General features: G+C 52.7%; 1 protein-coding gene across 8 annotated transcripts in view; it reads left to right on the top strand.

Annotated features, from left to right (window-relative positions):
- CEP250 (centrosomal protein 250) overlaps window positions 1-12237 on the top strand; it is a 40767-nt gene that overhangs the window by 26749 nt on the left and 1781 nt on the right. For 7 of the 8 annotated variants that reach the window (XM_033094491.1, XM_033094490.1, XM_033094489.1 and 4 more), the window contains 10 exons: window positions 387-525; window positions 1511-1853; window positions 2392-2513; window positions 3750-3870; window positions 4897-5018; window positions 5506-8115; window positions 9987-10100; window positions 10283-10438; window positions 10951-11052; window positions 11999-12058. In XM_033094491.1, the coding sequence (XP_032950382.1) occupies window positions 387-525; window positions 1511-1853; window positions 2392-2513; window positions 3750-3870; window positions 4897-5018; window positions 5506-8115; window positions 9987-10100; window positions 10283-10438; window positions 10951-11052; window positions 11999-12058 (3889 nt within the window). Of the gene's footprint in view, window positions 1-386; window positions 526-1510; window positions 1854-2391; window positions 2514-3749; window positions 3871-4896; window positions 5019-5505; window positions 8116-9986; window positions 10101-10282; window positions 10439-10950; window positions 11053-11998; window positions 12059-12237 lie in introns of those variants that run through there. The other variant, XM_033094496.1, reaches the window with a different exon arrangement.

The raw sequence follows: 12237 nt of genomic DNA, 5'->3' as shown, positions 1-12237 counted from the left end.
AAGGTAGGATGAAGGGAGAATTCTGAGATGGTCAAGGCTTCTGAGTTGGGTCACTGAGTAGATGGAGGTGCATTCACTGAGCTAGGGAACCCGGTAGGGGATGGTTAGGGGAGGGGAGGTACAGAGGGGATGGGAAGAATTGAACATGTTGAATCTGAGGTATTGTATAGATATTTTTGGAATTTCCCAAAGAAGAATAAACTATGAAGTTGAAATGAAGCATCATATTCATGAAGTACCTAGGAGCTCAATAAATGGTAGCTTTTATTGCTACACATTACTGTTTCTATTTTAATTATCAATGCTGTGTTTAGAACAATCAGATGAGAAGGTAGTTCTTCATTCCCTGAGAGAATGGTCTAGCCCTCTGACCCCTCTCTTTTTAGCCTGACCCTGTCGCTGGTGGAAAAGGAACAGAGACTCCTTGTTTTACAAGAAGCTGACTCCGTTCGACAACAAGAGCTGAGCTCCCTGCGCCAGGATATGCAGGAGGCCCAGGAAGGGCAGAAGGAGCTCAGTGCCCAGGTACGACCCACCCTGGTTATGACCCTGTTCCTTGGTGGAAGCCTGCTCCCGAAATGTGTGTGTGGGGAGTGGGGGTGGTAATTGTTCAGAGTCCTCGCATAAAGAGGACCTTTCTCTTCTTGCCTCATTACATGGTATGCTGGCATTTCAGCAGCCTGGCAGGAGGGGAAGCCAAGACTAGGCAGGGTTGGGGCTTGGGAACCTGACCCCGAGTTGGGAACAGACCCCTGTGGGGAAACTGGCAGCCCAGAACATAGTCCCCAAAGGGGCAGAGCTCATACAAGCCTGGTTCAAGCACGGCCACGTCCCTGTATGCTTGGTCTGCTTGGCAAGACACAGGAAGCAGCAGCAGGACTTCCAGGGACTCCGTTTGCTCACAGGAGGACCCCAGACCTTGGGTCCAGAGGAAAGGTGGGACAGGGAGGGGAAGAGTGAAGAAGTAGCAGACAGATAGCTGACTGCAGCAGGTAAAGACCCACGTCTGGTTGGTAGTCAGTCCTGGGTTTGACTGGAGTCCCAGGACTCCAGGACACACTGCTTCCACGTTGTGTGAGCTTCAGTTTCTTCATAAAACAAGGATGCTGATCCTTAAACATTATAGGAATATATAAAGTGTCATGATTACAATAAGCATTCAATAAATGGTAGCCATTTTTATTGTGACTGATCTTATTACGCTCAGTGTCAGGGTTTGAGGCCGAGTTCTCATCACAGCAGCAGGGAGCTGGCATAGTTGCCAAGGAGACCAGGGCCAAAGCCCATTTGCATAGCCCATGCCCACGTGTCAGGAGTCAGTAGGTAGGCATGCAGGGCAGATCTAGGGTCACACTCATTCCAGAGCCCTCCCTACCTGCTGGAGAGCTGAGCCTACTGAAATTTTGCCATTGATCAAGGTTTGCACAGGGATTGAGTGGGGTCAGGCCGGAGAGGGTCTGATGGGAGGATATCCACGCCCTCCAGAGAATGACTGACTTCTTCCCCGCAGGTGGAATTACTGAAGCAGGAGGTGAAGGAGAAGGAGACTGACTTTCTGGCCCAGGAAGCACAGCTGCTGGAAGACCTAGAGACATCGCGAGTAACAGAGCAGCAGCTGCGAGCTTCCCTGTGGGCCCAAGAAGCCAAGGCAGCCCAACTACAGCTGCAACTGCACAGCATGGAGAGCCAGCTGGAGGCACTGGCTGCAGAACAGCAGCCGGGGCACCATGCCCAGGCCCAGCTAGCCAGTCTCTATTCTGTCCTGCAGCAGGCCCTGGGGTCTGGTTGTGAGAGCAGGCCTGAGCTGAGTGGTGGGGGAGATTCTGCTCCCTCCCTCTGGGGCCCTGAGCCAGGTGAGGCAGCCACCCAAGAACTCAGTCCTTTGGGTCAAAGCCAGGCCTAGCCTCCCAGGGAAGAAGGAAAGGGGGGAATGTGGTTCCTTAGGCAATATGCATTGAGGCTAAGGCCACAGACTCTGGAATTAATTCAGTCAGAGTTTGAATCCCAGCTCTGCCATTTGCTAGATGGGTGTAACCTTGGGCAAGTCACCTGTCCTCTCTGAGTTTGATTTTCTAAACTATAGAATGAGGATGTTAAAAGTACCCACCTCTCAGGATTTTTCTAAGGAGTTAATGAGATTACAGAGGTGAAATAGCTCCCACAGTTCCTGGCACTTACTAAATGCCTAACAAATGACAGCTAGTGTTACCTCGTACCCAGCGCAGTGCCTGACACATAGGTGTGCAGAAAGTGCATGATGAGTGAACTGCTGACAAGGGCTTCTTTGAGGAGAGGAGGGATCAGTGGGAAAGCCAAGGCCATGTCTGGGGAGGTATGGCTGTTTCTTTTCATAGTACAACCAAGTCAGGAGGTGTTTCCTCATTTGTTCAGACCAGAATGGAGCGAGAATCCTCTTTAAAAGAGGGCCACTCCTGACAGCTCTTTCGGCTGAGGCGGTGGCGTCTGCCCTCCACAAGCTCCACCAAGACCTTTGGAAGACTCGGCAGGCCCGGGTATGTTTCCCCGCTGTCCTTCCTTGACTTCTTCCCCTCCCCTCCCAAAAAACTCATAAAGTAGTTTGACCTGTTTTCTTCTTGAGGTCAGGTTGGGATGAGTTCCATCTATATCATGGCCACCATGCATAAAGCATGTGGTTTCCTGGGCCTTGGTTTTCCTGGTCAATTAGGGAAAATCATTCCTGCCTCAGAGGGTTGTGAGGATGAAGTGAGTGAGGGACTTATGGGAGCCCTGTAAACTGAAAATCCCTTACAGATGTGTGATGGAGTTTTGCATCATTTTCCTCTCAGCCATCAGTTATTCTTGGTTTCAAAACCTCCAAGAAAAACCCAACACACTGGGGACCACTGAGATCAGAGATTGCCATATTTATGGGAACACTGTAGGCCTAAGACTGAACTAAATGTCCTGCAAATTCCACCACACAGTGAACTTCTCAGTCAATAAAAATTGAGTGCAGGGCAGCCGGTTGGCTCAGTTGGTTAGAGCGTAGTGCTCATAACACCCAGGTCGCCAGTTCGATTCCCACATGGGCCAGTGAGCTGCGCCCTCCACAACTAGATTGAAAACAATGACTCCACAACTAGATTGAAAACAATGACTTAACTTGGAGCTGATGAGTCCTGGAGAAACACACTGTTCCCCAATGTTCCCCAATAAAAAAAATAAAAATAAAAATTGAGTGCAACCATTTTGCCAGCCACTCTGAGCTGGGGACACAAAAAGCAGAAAGACCTGATTTCTGCCCTCAGGAAGGCTCATGACACTCAAGAAGGCTTGTGACGTGGTTGAGGAGCCAAGCCGCATCCTAAGATGAAGCAGAACTGATAGAATTAGTTGGAACAATAACAGATGCACATGATACTAGGAGGAAGGGACAATTCGTTCTGATTTGGGGAAGGTCAGAGGAAGGAAGGAAGAAGTGACCTTTGAGGCAAGCTTTGAAGTAGGAGTTCAGGAAGAAGAGAGGTGACCTTGGGCTAAGATTTTATATTTCAAATAACAGATGGGACAGAAGGGGATTCTAGGCTCAAGTCAGAGCAGAGCCTGCCATCACTTTGGGAAGCCAAATGCACACGAGTTCAGAGATAAAGAACCCAGCAATGTGGGAGTAGGTCCACGATGGCAGACCCCCACAGAGGCTGAGGGGAAGGAGAGGGCTTGAGCCCTGGACGGGCATAGCTTTGTGGACGATGAGGGACTTGAGGTTAGCCATGCCCTTTCTTTCCCAGGACGACCTGCGGGATCAGGTGAAGAAGCTGGAACAGCGTCTCACTGATACAGAGGCTGAGAAGAGCCAGGGCTACGCAGAATTGCAGGATCTGCAGAAACAGCTCTCTCAGAACCAGGAAGGTGAGAAGCTCAAGGCAGGCAGAGGGATTTGGAGGGAGGAGAGCGGAGAGGCGGGAAGCCCAGAAGGGGCAGGAACAGGCCTCACAGCCACTCCCTCCTGAGAAGAAACTTAGAGGCATCTCCAAAGGGTGATGACCCCATCACCCTTTTTCTGCTAAATAGGACTATTTTTCTGCTTTGCTTGGCCTTTGTGGGCCATCCTGGCAGAAGGGATTAGGAGGAACAGATTTGCTGAACTGAGAAAAGTTGCTGTCTAGGCTTCTATTTTCTCTGTCTGCAGATTTAAAAACTGGCAACCCAGGGCCAAGACTGTGAGAACATTATAAAGTTCTGTGTCTTTTGTCATTTATACACATTATTTATTTTTGTCCTCTCCAACTATGTCCTCAAAAGATTAACCTTTGACAGCAGGATTATGGGCTTGTTTGGGAGATAGAAGGAGTGGGATTCTGGGGAGAACGTATCTGTGCCACAGCCGAGGGCTGGAAAAGGGTGGTGAACTTGGAAAGGAAAGGAGAGGGGAGGGTCTTGAGGCTCAAGGCTCTGCTGTGGAAGAGGACAACGTGGGGAGTGGGTCTGGGTCTTGCAAATATCCCAGAGGGCTCCCTGAGAGCCATACACATCAGGGGTCAGGGGACAGCCAGCAGAGCAAACCTCATCTCTAGGAACCCCTGAAAAATAATAGAATCGGGGACTGGCAAGGACCTCCAGTGTCATCTAGCTCTAACCTGGCTGGAATCCAGTGTTGAGGATCTCTAGGTAACGAGGATGACGACGTGTTGGGATGACTATCTGGCTGTGCTGGAGCTGGGCAGCTGATACAGACATGAGTCTGGACGCAGCAAAAATCCTAGACGAACAAGAGCAGCTGGCAGATGGGTGATGTCTCTGTGAAACTGGATGTAATTCTCTCCTTCTTGGCCTTTTCCCCCTTTGATTCTGTTCCCCATCCCCCATCTGTGTCTACATCCCTCTTTTTCTCCACCCCCAACCATGGGCCCTGCTCCACTACCTCTCTTCCCAAAGAGAAATCCAGGTGGGAAGGAAAACAGAACTCCCTGGAGAGTGAGCTGATGGAACTGCACGAAACTGTGGCATCCTTACAGAGTCGCCTACGGCGAGCAGAGCTGCAGGGAATGGAAGCCCAGGTAAGGCAGTGCTGGTTTGGGGGAGGGCGTTGCTTCAGGGAGGAGGTTCCTCAGAGCTCAGGCTCCAGCTCCCAGATCCATCTTGGCCAATGGCCGTACCCCATCCATATGTAGCACCCAACATCCCTCAGCAGTGTCTCAGTTTCTCTGGCTGTCCCCACATCCCCGAAGGCCATCATGAAAGTCCCAGCGAATCCTCCTACAATTAATTGTTCCAAATTGAGGTTGAGATTTTTGTCCCTTGCTCCAAAGGACCAGAGTCTGGGCTGGTTCATTTGTACCAGGGCCCTGGGATATGGTAAGGACGTTCTTTCACAGTATTAGCTTAAGTGGAATGCACTAGTTTGTTGTTGTTTGTTTGTTTGTTTGTTTTCTCCAAGTCCTTGATCATGGTGCTATAATACAAAGTAAGGAAAGAAAGGGCCTATGTTGGGGTGACGGTATCGAGGGAGTATAGCCTAAGGTTGTTGTGCATCTTGTTTTCCAGAATGAGCGAGAGTTACTTCAGACAGCCAAGGAGAACCTGACAGCCCAGGTGCAACATCTGCAAGCATCTGTTGCAGAAGCCAGGGCCCAGGCAAGTGCTGCTGGGGTCCTGGAAGAAGACCTGAGAACGGCTCGCTCAGCTCTGAAACTGAAAAATGAGGAGGTGGAGAGTGAACGCGAGAGAGCCCAGGCTCTGCAAGAGCAGGGAGAGCTGAAGGTGGCCCACGGGAAGGCTCTACAGGAGAATTTGGCTATCCTGGCCCAGGCCCTGTCTGAAAGAGAAGGGGAGGTGGAGGCCTTGCAGGAAAATATCCGGGAACTGGAGAAGCAGCGGGAAATGCAAAAGGCTGCTTTGGAATTGCTGTCTCTGGACCTAAAGAAGAGGAACCAAGAGGTAGATCTGCAGCAGGAACAGATTCAGGAGCTGGAGAAATGTAGGTCTGTTTTAGAGCATCTGCCCATGGCCGTCCAGGAGCGAGAGCAGAAGCTGACTATGCAGAGGGAGCAGATCAAAGAGCTCGAGAAGGATCGAGAGACACAGAGGAACATCTTGGAGCATCAGCTTCTAGAACTCGAGAAGAAGGCCCAAGTGATCGAGTCCCAGAAAACACAGATTCAGGATCTGAAGAAGCAGTTGGTCACTCTGGAATGCCTGGCCCTGGAACTAGAGGAAAACCATCATAAAATGGAGTGCCAGCAAAAGGCAATTGAGGAGCTGGAGGGACAGAGGGAAATGCAAAGGGTGGCTCTGACCCACCTTACCCTGGACCTGGAGGAAAAGAGTCAGGAGCTGCAAGCGCAAAGCAGCCAGATCCATGAACTGGAGAGCCACAGCAGCCTCCTGGCGAGAGAGCTCCAGGAGAAGGACCAGGAGGTGAAGTCCCAGCGAGAACAGGTCGAGTTGCTGCAGAGGCAGAAAGAACATCTGACTCAGGACCTCGAGAAAAGGGATCAGGAGATGGTGCTGCAGAAGGAGAGGATTCAGGTCCTGGAAGATCAGAGGACACTACAGACCAAGATCCTAGAGGAGGACCTGGAACAGATCAAGCTGTCCTTGCGAGAGCGAGGCCGGGAGCTGGCCTCTCAGAGGCAGCTGATGCAGGAGCGGACTGAGGAAGGGAAGGGCCCGAGTAAAGCACAGCGCGGGAGCCTGGAGCACATGAAGCTGATCCTGCGCGATAAGGAGAAGGAGGTGGAATGCCAGCAGGAGCGTATCCAGGAACTTCAGGTGCACAAAGACCAGCTGGATCAGCAGCTCCAGGGCTTACACAGGAAGGTAGGGGAGACCAGCCTACTCCTGACCCAGCGAGAACAGGAGATAGTGGCACTGCAGCGGCACCTGCAGGAAGCCAGGGAAGAGGGGGAGCTGAAAGAACAGTCACTTCAGGCTCAGCTGGAAGAGGCCCAGAGAGCCCTGGCCCAGAGGGACCAGGAACTCGAGGCCCTGCAGCACCAACAGCAGCAGGCGCAGGGGCAGGAGGAGAATGTGAAGGAGAAGGCAAGTGCCCTGCAGGGCGCTCTGGAGCAGGCCCATGTGACACTGAATGAGCGCCAGGGAGAGCTCGAGGACCACAGGGAACACGTGCGAAGGCTCCAGGAAGAGCTGGCAGTGGAGGGACAGCGAGTACAGGCCCTGGAGGAGGTGTTGGGTGACCTAAGAGCTGAGTCTCGGGAGCAGGAGAAGGCTTTGCTGGCCCTCCAGCAGCAGTGCACAGAGCAAGCACAGGAGCACGAGGCAGAGGCCAAGGCCCTGCGAGACAGCTGGCTGCAGGCACAGGCAACGCTCAAGGAACGGGACCAGGAGCTGCAGGCCCTGCAGGCAGACAGCCAGTCCTCGCAGCACCGCGAGGAGGCTGCCCGGGGCCAGGCTGAGGCTCTGCAGAAGGCCCTCGGCAAGGCTCAAGCTGCCCTGCAGGAGAAAGAGCAGCATCTCCTTGAGCAGGCAGCCCTGAGCCGCAGCCTGGAGGCCAGCATCACTACCTTGCAGGCTGCCCTGGACTCATGCCAGGCACAAGCACGGCAGCTGGAGGAGGCCCTGAGGAAGCGGGAAGGCGAGATCCAGGACCGGGATCTCCGACACCAGGAGGCCGTGCAGGAGCTCCAGCAGGCACTTGCCCAGAGGGATGAAGATCTGAGACGTCGGAAGAAACAGAGGCAGCTGCTGGAGAAGTCTCTGGCCCAGAGAGTCCGAGAGGATGTGACCCAAGAGAAGCAGGACCCAGGGCAGAAGAGGACAGAGGAAGAGGTGAGGGGCCTTCGTGAGAGCCTAAGGGAGCTACAGCTGACTCTAGCCCGAAAGGAAGAGGAGATCCTGGAGCTGAGGGAGCAAAGAAAGAATCTGGAGGACTCAGCCCACAGCCACAAAGCCTCCCCAGCGGAGGAGCCATCTACAAAATTTGATTCTTTAGGGCCCAGGCTGCAGCAGGAGCTGGAGCGACTACAGGCAGCCCTGAGGCAGACGGAAGCCAGGGAGATCGAGTGGAGGGAGAAGGCCCAGGACTTGGCGCTGTCCCTGGCCCAGAGCAAGGCCAGTGTCAGCAATCTGCAGGAGGTCGCCATGTTCCTACAAGCCTCTATCCTGGAGCGGGACTCGGAGCAGCAGAGGCTACAGGTGAGTCACTGCACGGGTGGTAAGGGCAGCGGGGGGGGGGGGGGCAAAGCCCTGTGTATCTGAGCTCAGGCTGCTTGTAGCCAGGGTGTGGGAAAGCTGAGTGCACAAGCACCTCAACATAAGTGGAATCCAGGTTATTGTGCTAGTCTGGGGGGATACAAAGAGAATAAGACACCCACAGTCCCTGCCCTCAGAGAGCTTATAATTTAGTGGATAAGCAATTAGAATGCAGTGCCTGATTATGTAATTAGTGCCTCGTTGGGGAAATTTTAGTGTGCTCTGAGCATACTAGAGGGACACCCTACCTTTCCTGGGGTTGAGTCCCAAAAGGCTTCCAGGTAAAAGTGGTGTTTATGGTTAGATCTGAAGGGAACAGCAAGGAATTAGCCAAGTACAGGTAGGGGAGGGGCTTTCTGGATGAGAGAGGGAACATGGAGTATCTGTGTAGGTAGTGCACGCTGGGAAGTAGAAATGGAGTTGGCAAGAGGAGAGGACAGCAGGGTCTCCATCACTGAGGGCTTGTAAGTCATGGACCCGGGTGACCAGTGGGAAGTGGACGAAGGGTTCGGAGCAGGGGAACGACACAATCAGATACACAGTTCAGAAAGAGCGCTCAGGCTGCTGTGTGGAGCAATGGTAGATCCTGAGAGACCAATTAGGAGGCTGTCATAGAAGTCCAGGAGAGAGAGTGACCTGAGACTGTAAGTGTGGATGGAGGCACGTGGCTGGACCTAGGTGATCATAAGACTTCTGGCAGTTGATTGGCTAAGAGATGGCAAGGGGGTGGGGAGTGTAAAGAAAGGACGAAAAGAAACCAAACCCCCAGGTTTCTTCAGGAGATGAAGAAAGGCAGGTTTGGGGAAGAGTAGTAGAATGGTGGGTTCAGTTTGGCGATCAGTGGAACAACTTTCCTATTTCCAGGCCCGTTCTTACCGGCACAGAAAAAGTAAGGTATGCAGCTGAGCAGGAGGGCACTTCCTGTCCATACTCTTGGGTGACTGAGCAGTATTTCCTCGGTGTAGCTCGGGTCAGGGTCTCCCTCCCGTCCACACTCCAGGACATCTTTCAGATGCAGCCCTTCACCACAGTACCATTTTTTATTTCAAACATTTTATATACGAGGCGCTGTTACTCTTTTTCTTCCACAACAACCATGAAAAGTAGGAGCTGTTATTATCTTCGTTTTATAGTTGAGGACTGGCAGTTCAGAGAGGCTGAGTAGCTTGTCCAAGGTTATATGGCTAGTAAGTGGCAGAACCAGAGCTAGATCTAAGCAATCCTTTTACCACGAAGCTCTTCTCTCTCAGACAACCTCCACCCACACGTTCTCCCATCTTCTCTTACCTGTCTCTCTCCTTGACTGTTATCATTTATGAAACATAATGTGCCTACAATATATCTAGCACTAAGTTCCCCGTTATCTAAGGGATTTAACCCCAAAGGCTTGATCTATGCTTCATGGAGCATGTACGGTAGTCATTTCACAAACAAGGAAGTTGCGGTTTGGAGAGAGCTCATATCCTGACCAAAGTCGTCTAGCCAATAAGTGGTGACATAATACCCAGCTCTGTGTGGCTCCAGAGTCCATGCTTTTTCTACAACACCTCAGTGCTCCAAGTTATCCCTTATTATGGGAGACCTAAAACGAGACAGGTTTCAGTCCTATCCCACCGTGTATCCTTGGATACAGCCCTCTCTGCTCCTTTGTCTTGTCCATCTGTAGAAGGAAGTTTCTGCACTAAAATAGCTCAGAGACTCCAGGACACATAAGATGAGAAACCTGATGAGAAAACTGAACTGAGGAGGGGGTAGAGTGGGTGAGGATATGAGATTTTCACGATGTTGTTTCGCTCCACACCTTGATACCCCAGGAGGAGTTGGAGCTCACCAGATCGGCTCTGGAGAAAGAACAGCTCCACAGCCCTGGCCCGACCAGCAGAGCAGAACGGGGGCCCAGAGGAGAGGCAGGTGTACAGCTGGAGGAGGTGAGCTGGGGGCCTGGTGGGAACAGATGGCCCAGGAGGGAGCTCCTGTCCAGCGACTGGTCGTCTTCTCCTGGGAATTGGGTCCTTAAGCTCAGTCCTGCCAGATTGGTCCCTTTGCCCCCTATCTGTTCCCCACCTGTCTAAGGGGCTGCCCAGGTGGGATTCACAGGTCTCTCCCACAGGTCTCAGGAGTGGAAGCTGAGCCTAGTCCTGAGATAGAGGAGAAGCAGCCGTGGGGACAAAGGCTTGAACACCTACAGCGAGCGGTGGCACAGCTGGAGATTGACCGGAGCCGGCTGCAGCGCCACAATATCCAGCTGCGGACCACCTTGGAGCAGGTAAGTAACTTCTCCTGTCCTCAGCTCTCTCCTCCAGGGTCCAGTGTGCATGCACCTCTACTCCTCATGCAGCCCCCAGAGCAGGGCTTGGTAAACTATAGCCCGAGGGCCAAATTCAGCCTGCCACCTATTTTTGAAGATAAAGTTTTATGTGAGCACACCCATGCCCATTCGTTTATGTAGTCTACAGCTGCTTGCAGGCTTCAGTAGTGGGGTAGAATAGTTGTGACAGGGATCTATGGCCCACAAAGCCCAAATAGTTACGAATAGTATGGACAGTGTTTGCTGACGTTTGCTCCAAAGTCCTGAGAGGCTGGCCGTACGTCTTTGGCCCCAGGAGCACATCCTTGAACTTGGAGCTGCTTAGCATGTTCTCCCCCCAGCCCAGGAGGTTAGCATGCCGTCATTGCTGTCTTCTCACACTCATACGTGCACAGGCCTCTCGAGAAAGGCGGCTGCGCTCCAGCCCCAGAGCCAAGCCGAGCCCTGATTTCTCACTTGCATCTTGGCAGGTAGAGCGAGAGCGGAGGAAGCTGAAGAAGGATTTCCTGCGCGCATCACGGACAGGGATCCCGGAGATCAGTGAAGCCACAGCGTCGTCACCCATACTACAGGTTTACCTCTTTTCATTGACTACAGCCTCAGGAGAGCCCAACCTCAGCCACCAGAAACAACCCTCCTCCATGCATATCCCCGATTACCCTTGCAAGGGGAGACAGCCACTTCTGCCAGTCCAGAGAGCCCCTCCTGCCTGGGTTCTGCCCCACCCAGCAAGGCCCAGTCTGCCCCTGACCCAGGAAAGAGGCCCAGCATCGGGGGGTGGGGGGAGGGAGTCCAGGCTGCCCTGCACTCTGAGGAACTCAGCCTTCACTGATGTCTAGTCTGCCTGCTCCCAGAACAGCACCTCAGGCTCACCTGGGAGCTGGGCTCGTTGGGCTTCTGGTCAAAATCCCAGGTACATGGGTGTTGGGTGATGCAGCTTTGCAGACCTCTTAGACCCCCTTGCCCCTTGCAATATCAAGTTTACAAGCTCAGTGTGCATGGTATTTCCTGGGGCCAGAGTCTGTTTTTGGGGTAAGGAGTTTGGAGAAGCCTCCCCACACCGGCACTCCTTTAACAAGTTACGCCCATCAGTAGACAGCCCTGCAGCCTGGCAGGAAGAGACTGTCTCTGGTGGCTAAGAGTCTCCCAGGTCTCCTTCCCCATCCTGTAATAAGAGCTTCCCAACCACAGGCACCTTGTTTTACTTCCTCTCTGCATGCTCAGCTCATAGGCCAGGGCTAGCAGGTGCATGGCGCATGTCTGTAAATGAAAAGGTGCCTCAGTGAAGCCAGTGCCATCCAAGCCTTTGGAAGTTCAGCATCAGGTCTCCGTGGGCATCACCCATTGGGCTGATTTGGGCCTCTCCTTGCCCAGGGCCATGGTGCCCCATAGAGTTCAGTCTGAGTGAAGGCACGTCTGGCCCATAGCCTTTGCCCTGGCCCCCCGAATTGTAATGAGCTGGCATAGGATGCCTGCAGAACCCCCTCTTCTAATAGGAATGGCATTTGTCTTCCACAGAATGGAAGAGGACAGACGGTGTCCTTAGATGCCAAGCACATGGTTGAACTGCAGAAAGAGGTACATTCTGAAAGGATCTGTTTTCTAAGCCTCCTTTCCCTCCTTTGCACTCAGGCACAGGCTGTAGCGTCCACTGTGTGCTTGGCCCTTTGTGCACTTCCAGGAAGTTCCTGCCTCAGAGAACTTCAGTCTCTGTGGGAGACAAGATGAGTCCAGCTCCAACTCAATCTCCCATACAG

This window comes from Rhinolophus ferrumequinum, chromosome 23, assembly GCF_004115265.2.
Source record: "Rhinolophus ferrumequinum isolate MPI-CBG mRhiFer1 chromosome 23, mRhiFer1_v1.p, whole genome shotgun sequence".
Taxonomy (NCBI): Eukaryota; Metazoa; Chordata; class Mammalia; order Chiroptera; family Rhinolophidae; genus Rhinolophus; species Rhinolophus ferrumequinum.
Note: the sequence above shows the minus strand (reverse complement) of the source record. Positions and strands in the feature narration are given on the sequence as shown.